At 31.9% G+C, this 24,052-nt stretch overlaps 1 protein-coding gene and 1 non-coding gene across 5 annotated transcripts; both read left to right on the top strand.

The window, feature by feature from the left end:
* The first annotated feature begins 3,518 nt into the window (after window positions 1-3,518).
* On the top strand, window positions 3,519-3,600 carry TRNAS-AGA (transfer RNA serine (anticodon AGA)). Its single transcript has one exon. It is a non-coding gene; the product is annotated as a tRNA-Ser (tRNA).
* A 10,627-nt stretch (window positions 3,601-14,227) lies between these two features.
* On the top strand, window positions 14,228-20,198 carry LOC112734791 (auxin response factor 6). 4 transcript variants are annotated; one of them, XM_025784256.3, is made up of 15 exons: window positions 14,331-15,308; window positions 15,398-15,459; window positions 15,798-15,910; window positions 16,081-16,179; window positions 16,307-16,363; window positions 16,458-16,613; window positions 16,698-16,782; window positions 16,883-16,973; window positions 17,190-17,354; window positions 17,445-17,567; window positions 17,756-17,831; window positions 17,988-18,135; window positions 18,312-19,480; window positions 19,574-19,764; window positions 19,858-20,198. In XM_025784256.3, the coding sequence occupies exons 2-15, from the start codon at window positions 15,417-15,419 to the stop codon at window positions 19,979-19,981; spliced, it is 2,640 nt and encodes an 879-aa protein (XP_025640041.1). In that variant the 5' UTR covers window positions 14,331-15,308; window positions 15,398-15,416; the 3' UTR covers window positions 19,982-20,198. The 4 variants fall into 4 exon arrangements, with proteins under 4 accessions (XP_072089829.1, XP_072089827.1, XP_025640041.1 ...); XM_072233728.1 differs by having other exon boundaries at window positions 14,228-15,459; XM_072233727.1 differs by having other exon boundaries at window positions 14,333-15,308; window positions 17,190-17,567.
* The last annotated feature ends 3,854 nt before the right edge of the window (window positions 20,199-24,052 follow it).

Below are 24,052 nucleotides of genomic sequence, written 5' to 3'. Positions count from 1 at the left end.
AAGAGTCTCCATCATCTTTGGATCAATAGCACCTCCATAAAAAGCTTTCCTAACCATATTCCAAACATTAGAACTAATAATTTTTCGGTATTCCTTAAAGAAGTAAGTTTGAAATCCATCCGGATCCAGAGCCTTAAAAGCGTTCATGCCAAAAACAGCTGCTGTAACTTCTTCCATAGCAACAGGCGCAGTAAGACTACAACAGACTTCCTCATTTAAAGAAGGAAGTGAAACTTCATCCAGACACCCCAAATCAACATCTTCCGACGGACAAAATAAGCTCTTATTAGAAAGATTCAGCTTTCCTGCTAAAAATCTCCGAATCCGTCTCCCACATGCCATTTTTAAGAAAGAGACCACAAATCTTATTTATCTTCCATCTCACAAGGGTCTGAACGTGGAAGAAGCTAGTATTTCTGTCTTCAAATTTCATCCACTGTTCTTTGAATTTTTAAAACCAAACAAGTTTTTCTGGCACAAGAGTGTTATTATAATTCTCAACCAACTGTTGCTCCAGTTCATATTTTTTAACAAAGATGTTACCAAACATTGTAGAATTAAACTAAGAGAATTCTTCTGCACTTCCGAAAGCTTGTCTTGCACCCCTCTAAAGTCAGACTACCAAGATTGTTTTACAATATTTTTGTAACCAGAATAAATAACCTACTGCCATGAAATGAAAGAATCTGTTCTTTTTCAACTGCAGATGCCCTTTATAGCGCACTAAAATGAGATAGTGGTCATACTATAATCTATTCAGAATTTTTGTATAAGCCTTTAAAAAATAGATAATCATCCACTATTAATATAAATTCGGTCAAACTTTTTTGCTACTTTAATATTATTTTTACCGTCTTGTACCAAAAAAAATGTCTCCCAATAATTTTCAAGTCAAACAGCACTATCCACTAACATTGTCACCATGGCAATCATCCAGGTCCTTCCCAATGCCATTCAAAACCCTTTCCACTTCTTATGCCCCCATTCTTTTATAACTGCAAGTGATCGAACCAACTCTTTCCATTATTTATTTCTATTGTGTTGGCATTGAATTCAGTTTATGAAAGCATTTGCGCTTTCGGGGAATACTTGTCCATGGCATTCTTTCATCTTCGAGGGTGCGATCGTTGGAGAAGATAGGCTTCCGTCCGTGAGGGCATGGAGATTGGAAATTATGTGCAAAATTTACAAAATTAGAAAGATGAAACGAAAATGAATTCATAAATAACACTTTATATAAAAATATGCTCATTTTATAATTAAAATAGTTATAAACAGACCAATGTATAAATGACAATTAATACTCTAATTTACTCTAAAAGTTTATTGAAGATCCCCTAACAAGTCATCACACACACACATAGTAAATTATAAAAATGATATTTAAAAGATTATATTACAGATCAAAATAATTCTAAAAAAATATATAATAAATAAAATTTTAAATAATTTTAAAATATGATAAAAATACTAAAAAATTATATGTCTGTAAAGTGAAAAACTCTTTTATAGTTTTATATTTGACAATCAATTTGTGCATCTTATTCGAAATTTTGCAAAAACAATTGAATAATTATTTATAATGTGCAAAAAAAATTAGAACAAAATTCAATTACTAAACTTTTGTTTTATTTCTTTTAAACATGTTCATTCACAAAAAAAATTAAAGAATTCACTTGTTATAAAATTATCAAATTTTAAAGATAAATTTTTTTAATTATATTTATAAAAATTCGCATCAAAATTTATTTTAATTTTTTTTGAGAATATATATTTAATATTTTATTTATTGTCATATTTTTAAATTTTTTTTAGTTTATTATCATTCATGTATGTCTTCTATTTTTTTTTTCTGTTACATGAATTTTGAGTACTATTATGTTAATTTAACACACACATAGATAGATAGATAGATAGATAAATAGATAGATAATTTATTTATTTACTCTTAATAATAGAAAACTACCTATAATTAAACCATGTCGTATCTTGCACCAAAAAGATATATCTAACATTATTGCACTTTTGATTCTTTAAAAGATATAAAGTAAATATTCTTGGATATTGGTTTCACGGTTTTATTGAATGAGTAATGTTAGGTAGACAAAAAAAATAGTCAGAACTTGCCTTATTTAACATTAATTAATATCGCAACAATTAATGAATGCTAAATAAGGTAAGTTATGGCTGTTTTTTGCTGATTTTCTTTAATTACCAAATATTTTCGTTATTGAATATATTAAATGTCACATGACATGCATGCTTTTATGATAGAGCTACTAGCATAATGTATACACTTTATCTGAATTTCTATTCTATCTTAATCTATACTTTTACTATTTTACATGTCTAAATAATTTGGTCTAAAGTGTTAATATTCTATTTGTGGATTTCTTAGTGGTGATCCTCGAAGTATAATCTCATTAGAATAAATAACAAGGTGGCCAATCCGCCAATGTCTTTCTAAATCTCATGCTTATATATGCATCAAACAACTCTCTAATTAAAGTGATAAAACGAAACTAAAACTTAAAAGTACGAAATATTATTGGTGACTGGATTCTACGATAAACCCTGCATTTGGAGATTACTAAAGAAGAGATTGGACATAAACAAATTTGACGTGAAAAATGGTTATTTCAGTAACTTGGTTGAAAACCTTGGATATGTAAGATTAGTCATATATATAGTACCCTGTAGTTTGATGTTATCATTGATCACAGGGTAGCCCACATAGATCGGATCCATTTATTTACAGATCTGAAATTCCTTGACCCTTCAACTTCATATTTATTATTTATTATTTATTATTTATTACTAATAATAAAGAAAATTGAATATAATCAATTAGGCATGGAGTCAAGAACTGATGATGATTATTTAACCCCGTCCCCCCCACACACACACATGTAGTAGAACTGCACATATGTTTTGTATGGATAAAGCTTTTTTAAGGTAAAAAGATCAATAAAATAATATAATACTTTAATAATTTAGTGGGCCTTGTAAGTGATAAAACTTTTAAATTTAAAGATAATTAAAACAATACTTTACCATTTTATAACCTCCTTATTTTAGAGGTTTTTTTTTTTTTCCTTTTTTTTATATAGGCTTCAAATGAGTTTAATTAAAAAATTAATTATTTTTAATTAATTGCCATTAGTTATTTTAAAATGATTTTTTTATCATAAATTTTTAATCTTTAAATAAATAAAAATTAAAAAAATAACTAATATATGACAACTAATTAAAAATTACTTCCCTTTATTCATTTGAAACTAGGAGATTTTTTTATTTAAATTATTCAAATATAATATTTATACAAATATGTAATCTGTAATATATTTATATATTTGTGTGTACCTTACACATTTTGGGTACAGAGTGATCAAAACCAACAAAAGCATAATTTGAATATTCTGTATCTGAGATAGAGTCACAAGTAATTTTCTAACACATAAGCAATTTTTCAGCACTGTATTTAAGATATAACCATAATCAATATAAAAGCATATGTTGTGGTCGTGCCGGAGTGGTTATCGGGCATGACTAGAAATCATGTGGGCTTTGCCCGCGCAGGTTCGAATCCTGCCGACTACGTTTATTTTGTTTTTGCATTTAAAATAAGTTGAAAATGTAACTACTATTTTAAAAAGTTTGATTCTTTATTTTGTTTATTTTGTTTTTGCATTTAAAATAAGTTGAAAATGTAACTACTATTTTAAAAAGTTTGATTCTTTATTTTGTTTTTATTGTTTTTGTATTTAAAATAATTTTTTTTATTGTTTTTGCATTTAAAATAAGTTGAAAATGTAACTACTATTTCAAAAAGTTTGATTCTTTATTTTGTTTTTATTGTTTTTGCATTTAAAATAAGTTGAAAATGTAACTACTATTTCAAAAAGTTTGATTCTCACGATCATATTTATTTTTATTTTATTGTTTACGCATTTATTATTTTTGCATTTAAAATAAGTTGGAAATGTAACTACTATTTCAAAAAATAACTACTATTTCAAAAAGTTTTATTCTCACGACCATATTTATTTTTATTTTATTGTTTTCACATTTAAAATAAATTGAGAATGTAACTGCTATTTTAAAAAGTTTGTTTCTTAGGTTGATGAAGAATCACACAGCATAATAAATTTTGCATTGCTTATGTTGTATGATGTAAATTGCTCTATTAAATGGTTTCTCTAGTAGTTTACTATACATTTCTCTCTCTGGTAAAATCAATAAAAGCACAATTTGGACACTCTGTATCCGAAATACAAAAAATTTAAAAGTATTTAAAAGTTCATGCATAAACTGAGTATACTATATTCGAGATATAACCGCAAGTAATTTTTTAACACGATATTTGAGATACAACCATAATTAGTATGAACGCATTATATCCGAAATAAATGCTTAAATCAATAGAGATCTCTGCACTCTAGATAATAACAAAAAATACCTATATAAGTAACTTCTTGGCTTCACTATATTCATCACACTACATCCATCTTAAATTCTATCTATTCTTCCTTTACTTTTCCCCCTCCCCCCACCCCCCCAAAAAGGCTAGTAATCAGTTTTTTTTAGTAGTTTATCCCAATAGAACCACTAGAAATGGTGATAAGGGAGTAATATTTGAGTGCAATTCACCTGTGATGTGCATTTTTCATATTGATTCTTTAGACCGCTTAAGAATGTCATCTTAAGCAATGTGTAAAACCTAAAAAAAATGATAAAGAACTAATTAATAAGTTAATATGAACAAAAAAGATTAAGAAATTAGAATTCATAATTTGGAGAAGTAAAAATATTTAGAATACAAATTAAAACACTAATCTCAAATATTTTAGCCCAAAGTTAAGCTAACGGACTAAAATGATTGAATCGGGCCTCACTAGGGGGAAGAAACCATAATATTTATCACCACCTTCATTTGTCCATAACTTTTGATTCGAAATTCTGATTGACGAGCCGTTTGTGGCTACACGTTCATCTTGAAATCCTCTTCAATTCTATTTAAAAAAAGTGGTTAGAAACTTTAAATTTCTTTCCTAGTTTTTTTTTTAACTTTTTTCAATTTTACGTTTTTTGTTTGGGTAGTGAGAAAATCTCAAAATTTTGATAGTTAGGGGAGGCTTAACCATGAGTTCTAGCGAGGTTTTAACCCAAGTCTATGAGGAATAAGGTAAGAGAACTTTTCTCCATTGTTTGTCCAAGTTTGAGTTATAAACTCAGTATGAATTATGTGAAATCTTGTGATTAAATGGAATAGAACTTGTTTGGATCATTTTGGAGTGAAGCTGAGCTAGCCCAGTGAGATTTTGGTGTGGAATTGACTCAAGGATCGTTTTGGTATGAAGTTGGTAGAGCTTAAACTGGTGGACTTTGGAAACTTCCGGAGAAGAGTTTTCGAGGTTGACATCGCTGTTAATGAAGGTACGGGTCTTGATTCGGATAGACATTGTGTAAAGTTATGTGAAAAATTTAGGGTAATTATCCTTAAGATAGAATTGAATAAAATTAGTTGATGTTGTGTTAATTGGTTGTGATTTATGAATTGAGTGGTTATTGAGTGGTATAAATGTATATATGAATGAGTTAATTGAATATGAGTTGTGATATGTTTGATTATGATGTCAATTGGTATGAAAAATTAGGCCAGAGGTCGAGATAGGGTGAGATATCCCCTATATGGTAAGTCCTAGTAAGTGGTGTATTTGTTATGAGTGTATTGTTGTTTGGATTAATGAGAAATTGGTCATATGAATGGATTGTTGGTTGATTATTAATGAAAAACTTTAGAAATGATTGGTGGATTGAAATTGGTTAATTAGGTGTTGAATGGTGAGAAAATGGTGAATGAGTGTTAAGAATGCCTAGTAAAGATTTTGGTATGATTTGGAATTGAATTGATGGAAAATTAGTGAAAATGAGCTTTGGTGTAAATTTGGTAAAAACCAGTTTTTGACCAACTTTGGTGCGCCATAACTTGGTGCTTGAAGCTTGGATTCATATGAAACTTATCTTAAATTGAAGCTAATGAAAAGAATTTTAAAATGGTTTAAGAACGGAAGGAATCAAAATTTTAGAGAGAAAGTTATGAAAAAATGAAAATCAGTAAAATGAATTGAATTATGAGATTATGCAGAAAATCAGAATTTCTGGTATGTGTGCCCACGCAGATAATGGTGTGCACGCACTAGTCAGAGAGCCTGTAAATGCTCATGCATACACATAGAAGGCATGCATACGCACGAGTTGGGGAAGCCTTTCTGATTTGTGTGTACACACAAGGGTGATGCGTACGCACAAGCCCTGTTTTCTCAATAAAATTCTGTTTTGACTGTTTAGCTTTTTCGTCAAGCTTGTAACCTTCTATAAACTCTAATTAAGGTCCGATACCTAGTTTTTGGGCTCTGAAATGAGTGTGAGTATATATAGAATGAATTAAAGTAAATTGTTCCCGAATAAACGCTTAGTTAAACCGAATGACATAGTTGCAGAGATGGTCATTCGTCCTATCCACGATGAGGACGGTGGTATTATTCGGTCACGAGTTAATGAATTTGGCAATTGATAAAAGAATTGGGGGTTAATGAGTTTAATTGTGATAAATCTATAACGAATTAGGGTTAAAGAACATACTAACTTATGAAACTAACTTAAGAAGATGATAATGATGAATTGTGGTCTGAATGACCAGATTGGTGAGAAAGGTGACATTGTCCCACTCACGAGATAAATAAATTAATAAAGTGATAAAGAAAGGGAGATTTATGAATCTAATAACTCATGAAATTACTTAAGAACACTGATAATGATCGATTAGGGAGAAGCAAGTTGTATTATATAATCTTTGAGTTGTATTATGTTCTAGTCGACCTTTCTTCGCAGGTCGAGACTAGTACTTTTTGTATGTTATCTATGGATTTTATACATATATCTTTTGTTTGGCATGTCAACGTTTGTTATCTTCGATGTTTTTGAGTGCTATACAACTTTTGTTCTGTCATATTTTCTTCACAGACTCCTAGATATATTATTATTCTTCATATATTATGTACCTTTTGAGTTTTAGAGGTCATAATGCTTCGCCGCCTCTGATTTACGGCTATAACGTATGACTTGGTGTGGTAGGGTGTTACAACATGGGGGCAATCGGTTCGAAAGAAGTTGGCCGAGTAGCATACAGATTTCTATCAATGCTGCCTAGTGGAGGTTTTACTAATAGGACGTTTTTGGCCAATAAGCACGTCAATATAATGTTGGATGTGCACGGTAGACTAATGCCACAATATGTGATAAAGTTGTATGCTGATGTTCGGGACGTGTTCGGTGGTTTTGGGCCGTCTTCTTCAATACCCGATGCAGTCCTGGCCCCGACGAGGCCGATTCACTTCGCCGATTCGTGGGATAGTATTGATGTAGAGTTGAACGAGTTTGATTCAGGTGAAACTGCTATGGAAATCCTCAACCCACTGCCATATAAGGTGCCTATAGGCTATAGTACTACAGAAAGTCTCTAGTGCAACCACCTATTGAGTCACTATCTATGTGCAATCTAAAATGGTATGCCATATTCTAAAGTGTGATAGTGGTCTCGCTCCATGGAAGGTAGAAAGTATGAATCTCTAGTCTCCACTGCTCCACAAAAGTAGAGAGTAAGACATTATCGAAGATAAAATCTCTCAACTCTACTACATGTCCGAACCCAGCTTCCCGAATATAAATTAAAGTAGTAATACCTTAGGCGGCAGGAGCCCCAAAGGCACACGACATGCTAAGAGCAATCGAGGTGATTGTACAACTATTATTCATTAGTCTTCTAAAACTTATTGTTTATCGCGTTTAATATTGCTTTACAATAAAATAATTACAACTATAACTTAATTAAATTTAAGCATCACTCATTAAATAATTTAATGCATATGAATATTACTATACATATGAAGAGAATGTATTATTTATTTAATAATATAATTTAATTAAATTTAAACATGACTCATTAACTAATTTAATGTATAAGAGAATATATTATTTAATTAAGAATAACGAATAAAAAATGTAATTGTTTTATAATAAACTAAAACGACAGATAAAAATCATTTCATATATACCTAATCAAATTCCAATGTTTTACTCTTTCAACAAATCTCATCCAAGTAAACACTAAACATCTAATTAATATATAAGGTGGTATCAACTAAAAACTAAATAAATCAAAATATATTAACTAATTAACTACTAAAAATAACAGATACACAAACTAATCGACCTCAAAATTCAATATTCCGGCCACATATTAGGTTACATTGAACATTTGAATCTGTTAATATTTTCAGATCGAATGTAACTCCCTTATCCGGCCATGTATGCTTTTAAAATTATCCAAAACTTAAAAAATTAGAATGAAGACAAGGATCTCGGTTACACCTTTTATATAGCGTTCCAACACATTACAGGTACTGTGTGTCCACTTTTTTGTTACACACGTATATCGGGTACACAATATCTAATTACCGCATTTTGAGTGTATCGCGGTAGCATCCAGGTTGTGTTTCATTGCATTGTTTCATATCTAGAGTACAGTGTATCCAAGATGTGCATTTAACTCACTACAACAAATTCAAACTGAAACAATTCTTCGAAAACGTTGCTTATAATAAAAAAAAAATGATACCTTTAATCAAAAGCAACACTTTCTAACAAAATGCAATGTTTTTTGAAAAATTAAATATACAACTGTTACCTTAATTTAGGACACTGTACTCGAAAAATGAAGTCTTTTGCATATACCTATATATACTTCATATTACACATTTTCGTTAACATTATATTTAAATCATTTAAATAAAAAATCCTAAAACTGGGTGAGTTTTGTACATGTATCCTTACTATCAATATTAATGTAGGGTTCTAAGTGTCATATAATACGACAGAAAAAAAAAATTAACTCTGGATATAATTGCATGCTTTTGCAGAATGTCATGGTAAATCTATCTTGTACAATTTATATATGAGCAAAATTAATAAGGAAATAATTAAAATACTAGTAGGTACTGTTATATATATTTTGGGATAATGAGCAAGTTGGCTATATTATATATTTATTCCAGTAGGCATCAACATACAACACCATCTCTGCACGTATCATAGTTGTTATCAACGGTAATTAAGGGTGGTCCAAGCTAAGCTTCTAACAATTTTGGATAAAACACAATATTACATTGCAAAATTAAGTTGACGGCAAATATCCCAGCCACACACTTCTAACCTCTTTTTTTTTTTTTTTTTTTGACATTCGGATAAAATTCTTCTATCATCACCAGGTGTGTTGTCTCGAATTTTTGTCCCATCATTTATTATTCAGGAAAAATAAAAAAGATTCATCCTCGCTTCTATTTCCGCATTACTTCTTTTTCTTTATATTAAGAAATAAATAAATTAGGTCCAAATGAATAATAACGGGACCATTATAATAAATCACCCGTTGTAATCACATTGGTGTTGAACAAGTTACGTGTACTCAAGGATCTAACCATGGAGATATATACAGTTATTATGCATGTTGGGAATATTAAAATCTGAATTTAAAAAAAAAATTATATATGGACGACATTAATTTTACGAATATCGTAAGGGGTTATCCCATAATAGATGTATTAGACAAATAGCTAACATGGTATATGTTTTTGTTGCGTTGCGCATTATATATAAGACTCAAAATTGGTGTATCTTATCGTTCAATATTTGCGAAGAAATCAAAACTCTTTGATGATCACATTGACATACATGCATGCATGTGATGTGCCCTTTAGGCCAAACTCTATGGTATGTAGCAGATGATGGGCTATCTTACATTGGACATTGATGTTCTACCTAATAATCATTGCATTCATGTTCACTTGTTCATCACTAGCCATATATATATTGTATTGTAGGGTTCTAGTGAATGTGGAAAAATCTAAACTTCGTGATTTCATAGATTTTTTCATAGATTTACTAAGATATTATTCAAGCCTACATTGTATTTCTTGTGGCCTTTACCACACACATATATATATGATGAAGCCGACTCAACCAACTATAGTTAATTCAATGTTGGGTAGTAAGGTATATATTTATTCTATTAAAAATAGATATATATTTCTACAATAATATTTAACAGATGAAAAAAGTCAAAATAATCTAAATTTACCATATTTAATATTTATTAATTATATTATGTACATGAACAGAGATGAATAATTAATTTGATATTTGATTTGCAGGGAAAAAAAAAAGAATAAGTAACTAGTACATGAAAAATGATATGATTAATTCTCTTGAGAGAGAAATTTAAATATTCTCGTAATAATTTAACAAAAAGAATATTATATTTTTTAATTTATAATGTTGAAATATATTTTTATTCAATATTTAGAAAATGTTTAATTATTATTATTATTTTGGATAACAGCTAGCATATGTTCGAGTGTGTTTTTTTGTTGTTCTCCACAATATTCCTAGGTCAAGGATTAATCAATCACGGATCGACGCTCCATTTAAGGGTTTATCGCTAGCTAATAGATTACTGCATGTATAAAGCGAGATTCGAATCTCCAACCCTTATTTAAGCGGACGAGTGAACTGATTACTCGACCAACCCACCCAAATTAGTCCGAGTGTGTTTGTTTTAGTGAGTGAGGATTTGTTTTTTATTTGAGTAGTGATATTTAAAGAACCAATAAATAATTAGTCATTTTCAGCAATGTAGAGAAACAAAATTTTTATTTACATTTTTTTAAAATTATTCATTTACTTTTTTTTTCTTTCTATCATTTTAATTACTATTAGTCTCCGACTTCTATCGATAATTATCGTTCTATATTTTAAATATTAAATTATAAATTTTAAACAGTAAATTTTAATTAAATTTTTTATCTTATATTTTATATTTTAAATTGATTTTATTTTATTTGATTTTTAAAAATGTTTTATTTTAGTTTTAGATTTTTTTAAAATTTTAAAATCTAAACTATGAATACTAACTACAATATTGATGGGTAGATGGTGGTTTCCAATTTTTTTTTTTTTTTTTTTTATGTGGATGGTCGGTGTGAAGTTGTGGTAATTTACAATACATGCCACCCAGTGAGCCAAGTGTTGAGCAATAAAACGCGTGTCGTTTTGCTGATCGTACGACAATGCGAGCAAAAAGTGCTGTCAAGTCCCATCAAGGCATCAACCTTCAGCTATTTTCTTTTCATTCATGGGACCCACTTTTCATTCATCCAACGGTTCGGATTCATTCTCTCTCATGGATTGCCTAGATTGAGTAGATTCCACCCCTGCTTACGTCACTCTACTACTTCTCATTCAAAATCAAACCCAACCCATACACTAAAACATAGTAATAGTGATGATTATATTAGCACGTTAATCATTATTAGAAACCCAAGTACTAGATGTAACAATTATTGCGACACGCTAATCATTAGTTTGACTTTGACGCCCTCACATATGAGTTTAATCACATAAATTGCTGTAGACAGTTAATAATTTGAACGGTTAGGTTAAAATTAAAGTTCTTTAAAATTATATGGTCTAATGTTGTTCTTGAATTATGAGGAACTTTAATATGATGTATTTAGCACTGGCCACGTAAATATGATCATATTCCTAGGTTACTACAATTAGTCATCATCCTAAGCACTAGTCATGGATTGGGTGTACCTAACAATAAGGATCGAAAGAAAGACCATAAAAAGATCTATTTACTAGAATAGTTCCATCAAATATTCTGTATATAAAGATGAGTTTAATTTTGATGTATTGTTAATATAAAATAATTTTATATATATTTAATTATGTAATAATAGATTAATAAAAATAATTATTTTTTTATATTAATTATGTAAATAATTATTTAAAAGAATAAATGTGATTGTATAATTATATAAAATATTATCAGTGTATTAAAATTAAATTTATATAAAAATTAATAATTAAATTAACTATATATTATTTAGGAAAAATATAGGTACTAATATATTATTTGTCAATTTATTATTAATAATAATTAATTATTATATTTTAAACATATATATAAAGAGACACATTTAAAAAATATATCTATAAAGACATTTTTATTAAACACAGTCATAAAAAAGACATTTTTATTAGATACATTCACGAAGACACTTCTGTTAAACACAATTATAAATAATAGTTGACAGAAGTTGGCAAAAATACTGTTAGTTACGTAACAGAATTGATTATTTTATATCATCTATTTTGTATTTTAATAAATACTTCATACAAGTAATTAATGTAATAATTGATTTTTAGTGCATATTTAATATGTTTATAATTCAACCTGCCATATGCAATAATTCTATTTGTAATATATTCTTCTTTAGCTATCAATTAATTATTATTTGTTTGCTTCTTAAAGTACGTTTTTTCCATCTTTTGTAAGTTCTTTCGTATACTTCCACACGCCAAAAATAAATAGTTGAATGCTGTTTTACACTGTAATAATCTTGTAATAATTGGATATAGCAATTAATTATTGATTATCTAAGTATATATAAATAAGGTGAAATTAAAATGAAATTCTAGTTGGGTTAACATTTTGTTAGTTATGTTTAATATTTTTATTTGTATTTATAATTTCTGAATAAGATAATAAAATTGAAAGTGTATTGTTATTACTTTCTTTAGAAAAAAAATAGCAATGTGAAAGTTGTATGTATAGTTAATTTTTAAAATGAAAATAATTTTATAAACGAAATGAGCCATAATAATTTCTCTAAAATCAAACCCTTTAGTGGCTACCTAATTTCCCACTTAATTGTCCCTTCGTAATTATATCTTGACAGTAATAATAGTAAATGAAAGTTCAAACAATTATATTTACACAACAATATTTCATACTTCTCACAAATTCTAATCCCAATTATATTTTACTTTTCTCTTTCACTCCTCTTATTCATTACTGCCTTAAATTAAGTTCGTGAAAATATCGCATAAAAATTTTCCATGAAAAATAATATAACCATAATAGTTACAAACAATATTAAACAATATTCTGATAAATATATCTTACAATATAATAAAGTTATACAATAATATTTTTTTCTTAATCAAATCACAAATTTCTGGGCTTTATTACTAAGCCCAATTAATCTGATTGGATCTCTGTTGATCCATGTTTAAGAACTTTTTATTAAGAGATCAACACATTGATTGATCACATTTACAAGTGTTAGACTTAAATGGGGATGAGAATGAGATCAAAACTCACATCTAACTGAAAAAAAAAAAAGCATCCATCACTTTAATCAATCTCATATTTATATTTTTGAGTTATTTGCTATCTCTGATAAAGATATCAAATTTATTTGAACGGTTGCAAAATAATAGTTAGAAACTAGTAGTTTCATTTTAGTTCCAAAATGGAAGTGTGTATTATAAAATAGAATTTTCTTTAAAGAGTTAATTGACTAAAAATCTAAAATACCATATTATTTATTATTATTTATATTTGAAAGAAGGATCCGAGGGCAGCTTTAGTAAAAAGCAGTAAATTCCGAGGGTAATGCATTTTTCATCTTTATTTAAAAGAAATTCTAAACGATTTTTGACTATTATTTTAAAAGACAACAAAATTAATTTTTGTCATTAATTTTTATTTTTATGAGATTAATTAGTTTTTTTATCAATATTTTTTATTATTAACATAAAAACTAATCAGTCTTATAAAAAAAATTAAAAATAAAAAAAATATTTTTTTATATAAAAATCTCATAATCTCTTTGAAAAAATTATCAAGAGTCGAATTAGCCCTTATTCTTTTTCGCGTGGGAGAGAGAGATGTGAATCACGGAATGATGTGAGAAGAGAAGTGTTTTATCTTGTTATGGGTTACACAAATTGGTGCTTCCGATTTTTTTGTGTTATTTTATTTTTTTAAACAAACAATTACAAATTGAATGATCTGATTTGTGGTTTAAAAAATAAAAAAATTTTAATGTTAAAATTGGACCGTCTAATTTTTATTTTTAAAAATAAAAAGAATTAAAAAAATAAATTATACCCTTTAATTTGTAGTTTATTTTTTCTTTAAACAATTCGGACTATCCGATTTGAGTAATATCAATTAAAAAAAACACCATATAAAAAAATACTTAATTTTTCAATAATAATATATTATACATATATTTAATCAATATAAAAAAATAGCATCGAATTGGTATTTACTCTTTTTATTTTTGTTTCCCTCCTTGAGTGTCTGAAATCGTGGGTACGAAAGGTGATATAAATAATGATAAAGCAAAAATGCAAAACTGTGAAGCCAAGCCTTCTTCATTCTCTCAATAATCGAAAAAAAAAAAGAAGAAACAAAAATAATCTGACTCAGAATACACACCCCCTTCTCTCTCTTTCTTTCTTTGTTCTGCTGCTTCAAACTTCAAAGACCGAAAAAAGGAACACTCCCAAGAAAAATAGTGGCGGTTCTGTCTTCATTCACCCAAGAAGCTGCACACTGAAAACACCATTTTTCCATTTGGAGCAACAACGCCACCACCTCTAACTGCTGCTCATTTTTTCTACACTGGAAAAGAAAAAGAACAAATATCAAATAAAATAAGAACCGACCCGAGCTTCTTTTTTTTCAAAGAAGGAGACGCGAGCACACTGTTATCTTGTCTCCTCCATGAGGAAAAAAAGAGGAACCAAGTGCCTACCTTTGTAACAGTATCCGTTTTTCAGTTACAAGGTTGTTTTAGTTTCTCAAGTCCATTTGCTCCTTTTTCTTCTGAGTTTGGTTCTTGCTGAGATCCGGTGCCTTCTTGGATTCGTTCTCTCTTGTGGCTGAGATCTGTTTGGTTTCGGAGTTCCTGAGGTTGTTTGGTTTTTGAGCTTGTTGCCGAATTTGGAGCCGTGGAAGATACTAGTGGTGCTGGTTAGTTGCTTTTGGAGCTGGAAAAATACGTTTGTATGATGAAGTGTTTGGTTCAAGATTGGAACTTTGGGTGGTGGGGATTGAGTAGGATTGGAAGGGAATGAAGAGTGAAAGTAAAAAAGTTATCTTTTGCAGTGAAACTGGTTTTGGTTGAAGGGTTGGAAGTGTGGGAATCTTTTGGGTCTACTTAGCATTTCTCGTTAATGGCTGAGGCAATTCATTGTCTGGTTGTTCAGTTTTTGTTCAGATTTGGAATGAGTTTTGGTTGGTGAAAGGGGAGATTAAGGTAAGAAGAATGAGATTTTGCAGCGGGAAGGGAGAGAAGAAAAGGATTTTTCTGTGGTCTGAGGTTCTTCTTGTGAGGATTTTGCTCCTACTTAATTGGTCTACTTAAAGAGCTTTTGTTTTTAGTAATTGACTGTGTGGGATTGGCTTGGTTTTTTCTAGTTTTGAAATTTTGCTGAAAATGAAGCTTTCTTCAGCTGATTTTTGTCCTCCACCCCCGGAAGGTATGTTATGTATACACTCTTGTTTGCATATTCTTCTTCCTTCTTCATCTCCCTTTCTATTCTCCACTCTGTTTTGGAGCTAGTTATTGTTGCATCCCAGTGTTAAGGGGTGAAAATGCTATTCTCTTTTAGATCTTGATGGACTTTGGTTGCTGAGAATCTTGTTTCTCTAACGTGATTTGGTTTGATTTGCTCCGCGCCAAGCCTTTTGTTGTTTATTAAGATCATGGTTTTGCTAATGAATATACCAAAATCAGTTAGTGCTCTTGACGAATTTAGGTGGCAGCTATGAACATTCTGTTGGATATTCATGGCATTGTGATGGCTGTTCTTTGCAGGAGAAAAGCGCGTTTTGGATTCAGAACTTTGGCATGCATGTGCTGGTCCCCTTGTTTCTTTACCAATTGTTGGAAGCCGAGTTGTGTACTTTCCACAAGGTCACAGTGAACAGGTAAGATTGTGATGTTGGAAGTTATATGCCTAAGTTCTTTTAGTTTATGTCTAAATTCTAAACTATAAAGTTTTAGATACTAGTTTGTTTGATTACTTGGACTTGATGAGTTACATGCATGCATGTATTCTAACTTCTAAGTAAGCATTTTTCTTTTCCCTTTGCTTTAGGTTGCTGTATCAACCAACAGGGAAGTGGATGCCCAAATTCCTAACTATCCAAGCTTGCCTCCCCAACTTATCTGTCAACTTCATAATGTGACTATGCATGTAAGGCTCTTGTTTATTTACTTAGTTTATTTTTCATTTTAATATAATAGTCATGTAAGGCTTGTTTGCTTCTGATTCATCTTTTAAAATTCTGCTTTTCTAATTTTTCTTTATTTTATGAATTCAGGCTGATATTGAGACAGATGAAGTATATGCACAAATGACCTTGCAACCTCTGAATCCTGTATGATTGATTCCCTTTATTAATTGATAACTGATTTTCTAGAGTTCATAGTTATAATTCTTACTCTGACATTGTACTATGACCTTGTTTGCAGCAAGAGCAAAAGGAGGCATACCTTCCAGCAGAGTTGGGCACTCCAAGTAAACAGCCTACAAACTACTTTTGCAAAACTTTGACAGCCAGTGACACAAGCACGCATGGAGGGTTCTCTGTTCCTCGCCGTGCAGCTGAAAAAGTGTTTCCTCCTTTGGTAAACATTTATGCAGAATCGTGCATGAAAACTTGCTCACTAGATCTGTTGGTTTATTAACTGATTGATTATTGTGACCTACAGGACTTCACCCAACAGCCTCCTGCTCAAGAGTTAATTGCAAGGGATTTGCATGGTAATGAATGGAAATTCAGACATATCTTTCGCGGTGAGTTATAATAAAACTGAGATTGTTTACCCTTCTTTCGGCAGCAAGCGCAGGCTATTATTTTTATCCCCTGAAAGTAACTTGCTGTCTTCTTCTGCAGGCCAACCCAAAAGGCATCTATTGACAACGGGATGGAGTGTCTTCGTGAGTGCTAAAAGACTTGTTGCTGGTGATGCTGTGCTGTTTATCTGGTTAGAAAATTTTTATTTCTGCTTTTCCCCTTTTTGTTTAATTGAAGTGGCACACTGCTCTCCACTGCATTAATAACATTCTTCTCCTTCCCGTGTAATTCACATGTTCTATATTCACAATTTATTGTTGTGATGTTGAGCATAGCTGCTTTCAATAGTAATTCTGTTATAAACATATCTTATAATTGGTCTAACTGAAGTAAAATTCTTCTACAGGAATGAAAAGAATCAATTGCTTCTTGGCATTCGCCGTGCTAATCGGCCACAACCTGTGATGCCTTCCTCAGTTTTGTCTAGTGATAGCATGCACTTGGGGCTTCTTGCTGCTGCAGCTCATGCAGCTGCAACCAATAGTCGATTCACCATTTTCTATAACCCACGGTACCACTTAGACTCTTGTGCAAAACCTTCAGGTCATGATATTGTTTCCTTTTTGACCGACGATTTTTCTTTTGCTACTTTTAATTTCAGTGCTTGCCCATCAGACTTTGTCATACCCTTGGCAAAGTATGTTAAAGCTGTGTATCATACTCGAGTCTCAGTTGGCATGCGCTTCAGAATGCTGTTTGAAACAGAGGAATCTAGTGTGCGGCGGTAGGTTGAGACTTACCTTTGTTTAAGACCATGTTGCATATGAATTAGAGATCATTTGAAGCTATACTTGTTATTCTAATCCTCTATTCAAATGTTTGTGTGATATAATTCCTCTCATAGGATAAATGGGTTAGTCATTTAATAGAATTGATTATACATGTTTGTGATACTAATATATACTCATGCAGATACATGGGCACCATAACTGGTATTAGTGACTTGGATCCTGTTCGATGGCAAAATTCACATTGGCGTTCGGTCAAGGTCTGTATGCATACATTCATGTTATTGAATTGAGGTTATGTGATTGAATTGAGTGCTGCATGCATCTGCAGATGTAACATTGATAATATCTTGCTTTGTGAACACTTTCCATCTTTCTAAGTGCTAAGGATGAACATGGTTTTGACTTGGTTGCAGGTTGGCTGGGATGAGTCTACTGCTGGAGAGAAGCAACCTCGAGTGTCTCTATGGGAAATTGAGCCCTTAACAACATTTCCTATGTATCCATCTCCGTTTCCTCTTAGGCTTAAAAGACCATGGCCTTCAGGACTTCCTTCTTTCTATGGTATGCTTCATGTGACATTTAGATCCAAAAGAATAAGCGAAATTTTCTGATTACCTAATGTTGTTTAACCCTTAAAAAGTGATTATTTCAATTTTCAAAGTTCATTTCGTTTGTGTGTCAACAGAAACTCAATCTCATTGACCCTCTCCAATTTCACTTGCATTGAATGCTTGCAGGCATGAAGGAGGATGATTTCGGCATAAATTCTTCACTAATGTGGCTTAGAGATGCTGATAGAGGGCTACAGTCTCTTAATTTTCAGGGTACCGGTGTAAGTCCTTGGATGCAGCCAAGGCTTGATCCCTCCATGTTGAATTTGCAAACAGATCTGTACCAAGCTATGGCTGCCACTGCGCTTCAGGATATGAGGACTTTAGACCCTACCAAACAGCATCCAACTTCCTTAATTCAGTTTCAGCAACCCCAGAACTTCCCTAACCGGACGGGTGCTTTAATGCAGACACCAATGTTGCAGCCCTCTCAACATCAGCAGGCCTTCCCAAATAATCAAGAAATTCAGCATCCATCTCAATCTCAGGTTCAAATTCAAAATCATCTTCAGCAGCATCTACAGAATCAGCACTTATTCAACAATCAGAGTCATCAGCAGCAGCAACCACAGCTTCAACAGCAGCAGCAGCAGCAGCACCACCAACAACAAATGGTAGATCATCAGGAGATTCCAAATGTGGTCTCTACAATGTCTCAGTTCGTTTCCACTCCGCAGTCTCAGTCGTTACCCATGCAGGCTATCTCTTCACTGTGCCATCAGCAAAGTTTTACTGATTCAAATGGTACTGCTGCTGTTTCTCCGCTACACAGTATCTTGGGTTCATTTCCCCAGGATGAAACATCCCACCTTGTGAACCTTGCTAGAACTTCCTCTTGGGTTCCTGTTCAATCTTCATCTGCATGGCCCTCAAAGCGTGTTGCAGTGGATCCTCTTGTTTCTTCTGAAGCTTCTCAATGTGTTCTGCCTCAGGTGGATCAGTTGGGGCAGGCACATAGCACCATGTCTCAGAATGCTATTTCGTTGCCACCAGTTCCTGGTAGGGAGTACAGTGTAGAAGGGAGCACTGATCCACAAAACCATATTTTGTTTGGTGTGAATATAGAAAACTCTTCTTCGCTACTAATGCATCATGGAATGTCAAGCCTTAAGGGGGTTGGCAGCAACACTCATTCATCAACCGTACCTATTCAATCTTCTAATTACCTGAATACAGTAGGCACTGATTCTTCACTGAATCAAGGAATGACACACAGCAATGGTGAATCGGGCTTCCTTCAGCCTCCAGAAGATGGGGGCCGAGGAAACCCGCCAAATAAAAAGACCTTTGTGAAGGTGAGCATCTGTTTCCACTACTACTTTGTTACAGTGCATGATAAAGTTGGCACTGGTTGACTGAATGTTGCATTTTTGTTTTGAGATTAACAGGTTTATAAATCAGGGACCTTTGGAAGATCATTGGATATAACTAGATTTACCAACTACCATGAGCTGCGCAGCGAGCTTGCTCGTATGTTCGGCCTTGAAGGTGAGTTGGAGGACCCTTTGAGATCAGGCTGGCAGCTTGTAGTTGTGGACCGAGAGAATGACGTTCTTCTCCTCGGTGATGACCCATGGCCGTAAGTAGCTCATGCTTTATTCTTTTCTTTGTAATGATGATTATTACCCTGATTTCTTACATATGTTTATGTTAATGATCTTTGACATGACAGGGAATTTGTAAATAGTGTATGGTGCATCAAGATACTTTCCCCTCGGGAGGTGCAGCAAATGGCCAACAATGGCATCTGTGATGACTTACCAGGACATGATGACCCAAGAAATTTAGACTTCTGAATGATGTGATAGTCACCATGAACAACTTCTCTCTCTTGTATTATTACCATTCCTTCTCAACCTTTTAACAATGGTGAGAGGTACTCTTAGTTGTTGTAGTCTAGCTTAATTCCAAGCCTTTTGCTTTTGTTTTTATTTTGGTGTTTGTTGCTGCTTAGGGACCAATTCATAATCTAAAACACTGTAACTATATATATGACATATCCTCATTGTGCTACCCTTCATCATATTATTACTTACCCTGTTAGGAATATGGATTTAAGATACTATATTCTATATGCCATATATTATCACAACATTATCTTCTACTACGATGTTTACTTTTCATTTGGCGTCGCATGTGTGATGAGTTTAAACCTTTTTCATGCATATAAGCCCAGTGTTTGATGATAGAACAAAAGGACATTGCGGATGATGTTGGACATTTTTTTTTGTTTCCCATGGTATCTTCCAACCCGACAAGCTAATGACTAGTTTGTCGCGAATCAGAGTTTCATTTAAGGTGTGACACTAGCCAATGGATTGTTGCATGCAAAGGGCAGGATTTTAACTCTGGAGTCTGGACACTTGCTTAAGCGGACTAATGAGCTAACTACTAAACTAACTCACGTTAGTTGACATCTTTGGCCATTCTTGAGTTGTAGGTAAACATTTTTCGGGGGAAGGTGGATGGTGACAATTTGAACACCAAAAACCCCATGTGATGTGTCTTAAATTGACATTGAGCACGTTAACGTTGAACTTCCATTGATGTGAAAGTGGCCTAGTTTGTTCTGTTATTGGATTTGGCCATGCAATCTTTTCACGCTAGCTTGAATGGTTTTGCTATTTATTTAATTTTAACAATTTGTTGTAGTAGTATAATTTAATCTGAGAAGTTGGAGCTTGCAGGGGTTGTTGGAGACTTTGAGAAATCAGAATTTAATTGTTGTTGGAGTTAGTAGTATGTTACTACTTTGTTCTATTAATACGGCTGTACCTTGACAAGCTTTTAATAAATGCATTGAACAACGACAAAAAGTTGAAACTTTTAATACTTTTTGTGATAGAAAATCTATTAACACTGCTTAACAATATCTATGTTATGTTCTCTGAAGAGTCAATAAGAGCTTCGTACTTGTAGTTGTCGGCAGATTTGGCAGTGGAGTTTGTTTGTTACCATGAATCGAATTACTTCATTAGTGTACCTAAACAAGCATTCAAAGTTCTTGTCTATGGTTTTCTTTTGAAGAGTGTAGTGTCAAGTGTGTGTGGAATGCGGAAAAAGTTGAAGGTTGCTTGGATGCATGTTGTGTGGGTTGCCTTATTAGATGAGACCCTCTTTATGGGTATGGAATGGTGACGTGGTAGGGCACTATCCACCATAAGTAGCAATACTAGCTAGGGTTGGCACCCCCCAACCACTTGCCTACCTTTCTTGCTTAGCTTGTTCAGTTCCAACTTGCAATTTTTCCATTTATATCAATTCATTCTTTGACTTCAAAATTCCACATGATTAAGGTTTTGATTTGATAAAACTTTTTGAAAGGATGTTTGTGTTTGCTGCTTTTAAAAAATACGTGTGTTTTTAAAAACACTTAAGATGGAATATTTCAAAAATAGCTTGTACTTATCAAAATTAAAAAATCTAATATAATTTTATACATTAATTAATATCTATTACAATATTTTTAAATTTTAGAAGTTATTTTACCAAACACACTTGTTAATACCTATGTTTATTAAAAAATATTTTTAATTTAATTTACCAAACATAGATGTTATAACTTTTAAAAAGTAAAAATTTTACTAAATCAAACCATTGTATGAGTCTCATATTCTTTTGTCAATAATAAAAATCTCAAGATGACAAAGTCATGTGAATTTTCACGTGAAAAAATCCCTGAACTAAATCTAAAGACTCGCTTTAATTTCTTATCTTCATAATTGATGTTTTGAATTTTCAAGTGTACTAGCAAATATATGTGGCTTTTGTGCCATCCACAACATGACCAAAAAGGTTGTAGCAAAGAAGCAACCTTGTTAAACACGTGTGGTTGAGGTGCGTCCTTTGATGTTTCCCCTTTCCTCTAATATGTAGAAATTGATGCCATATGCATGCATAGGAGTGGATCGTCTCTAATGAAAAAAAAAAAATTGGATAGTGTTTAGGATAAGATCTCACATTTCATTGTTCTTTCTCTTCTATTTAATTTTGGAGGCCTGCTACACATACAAGTCTTTTTGACTTACAAGTCTTACAAGTTGCTACACACGGGCCTTTTAATGCGTTATTCAACCGTTTTCTGTTTTCAAAGCGCTACACTCACCATGTATTACGAACGACTCTTCTTCCTCTTCCTCTTCTTCCTCTTCTTTTTCTTCGTTTTCTTTCGATTTTCATAGTTTTTGAAATCAAGCTTTGAAATCGTTTTGAAGATAATGGAACTTCAGAAATACACCCAAACGGTTACAGGAATACACCCAAACGATTATAGAAATACACCCAAAAGATTACAAAACTACACTCAAAGGATTTAAAAAATACACCCAAAATTCGTTGAAGTATACCTTATGCATAATTCAGAACTCTTTCTCTTTCTCTTCAAAAACGATTTCAGAGCTTGATGTAAAAAAAAACAATGGAAATCGAGAATAATAAGAAAGAAAACAGAGAGAAAAGCACGTAAATGAAGAAGAAAAAGAGGAAGACGAAGAAGAAGAATGTGCAGCAAGAAGAAGAAGGAGAAAGAGAAGACAAGAAACGAAAGAAAAGAAGAAGAAGAAGAAGAAGGTGCAGTAAGAAGAAGAAGGAGGAGAAAGAGAAGGCAAGAAACGAAAGAAAAGAAGAAGAAGAAGACGAAGAGGAAGAAGAAGAAGAAGAAACGCGTTTTGAGTGTTAGTTTTAATTGGACTTGTAAGTCTTACAAGCCTTAATCGCTTGTATGCGAAGAATTTCTGTTAATTTTGGTCCCATTATAAGATTAAAGGTAAGAGATCACACTTTATTCTCTCAAGTGTTAAAAAAATGGAGATGATCCATTTCCATGTATATATGTTATTGCTACTTCTTATGATCATAGGTACTGAATTTCAATTTATCTCATAATAATGAACATATGAAAATTTACAAGAATCAATATCAATTTAACAATTAATTCGTAAATTAGTCAATAATTAAAAAAATGAATATTATAAAAATGTTCGAAATTAAAAACAATAAAACATCTAAAATTTAATATCTGAATGTGAAATAAAGTAAAACAAAACCAATTTGGCGGCATTAGGTGGCTAGTCAGCAGTGGTGGTGGGTGACTTGTGATAATGGGTGAAACTCTGGTGTTGAGAGGAAGGAGAAAAAAAATGAACAAGTTTAAAAAGGTAATTAAAAAAATAGTGAGTGAATAAATATTTATTTGGCTGATTTTTTCTTAGTTCTATATTAGACTTGTAAGAGTATTTCTATATACTATAGGCTATGGCACACTAAATTACACATTTTAACGAGGGTTAATAGAGATCGTAAATATTATTGACGAAATTGGTGAAAAATCTTTGAAGAAATATATTTAGAGGGAAAAAGAAAAGAGAAAGTTTTTTTTTTCTTGGATCATAAGAGCCTTTGTTGGTGTAGTAAAGAGTAAAGATTGAAAAATGAGGGTTCAGCCCAACCAATTGAGGGATAGATGGACATGGAAGTTATGAAATTATTGTGAAAAAGGTTTCTCATACCAAAAAGGTCAAAAGAGAAAGAATATTACTGTGAAAGTGGTGGATTGGGTTAAGACAATTTGAACGAGTGGATTTAGTAGGATGACATAACTTGTTTAGGGGTTACTGCTAAATAAATATCGTAGGTGTTGTTATATGCTCGTCCCCTTGATAGGAGTCAATGATGGTGGTCCAAGTAATTCACTATTGGCTTGTATATAAAGAACCAGATTCATACTTTGGGAATCATAAAATTAGGCACTTTTGCAGCCTTGTGGAAACTAGTGTAGCCCAAAGTTCAGAATTTATATTTTCGGGCTATTGGCCTATTGCTTTGGATAAAAGGGATTGTGCATTCTTACCAAGGCAGGGAGCACTCCG

The sequence above is a fragment of the Arachis hypogaea genome, chromosome 3 (genome assembly GCF_003086295.3).
Source record: "Arachis hypogaea cultivar Tifrunner chromosome 3, arahy.Tifrunner.gnm2.J5K5, whole genome shotgun sequence".
Taxonomy (NCBI): Eukaryota; Viridiplantae; Streptophyta; class Magnoliopsida; order Fabales; family Fabaceae; genus Arachis; species Arachis hypogaea.
The sequence above is the reverse complement of the archived record's forward strand: the minus strand, read 5'-3'. Positions and strand labels throughout refer to the sequence as shown.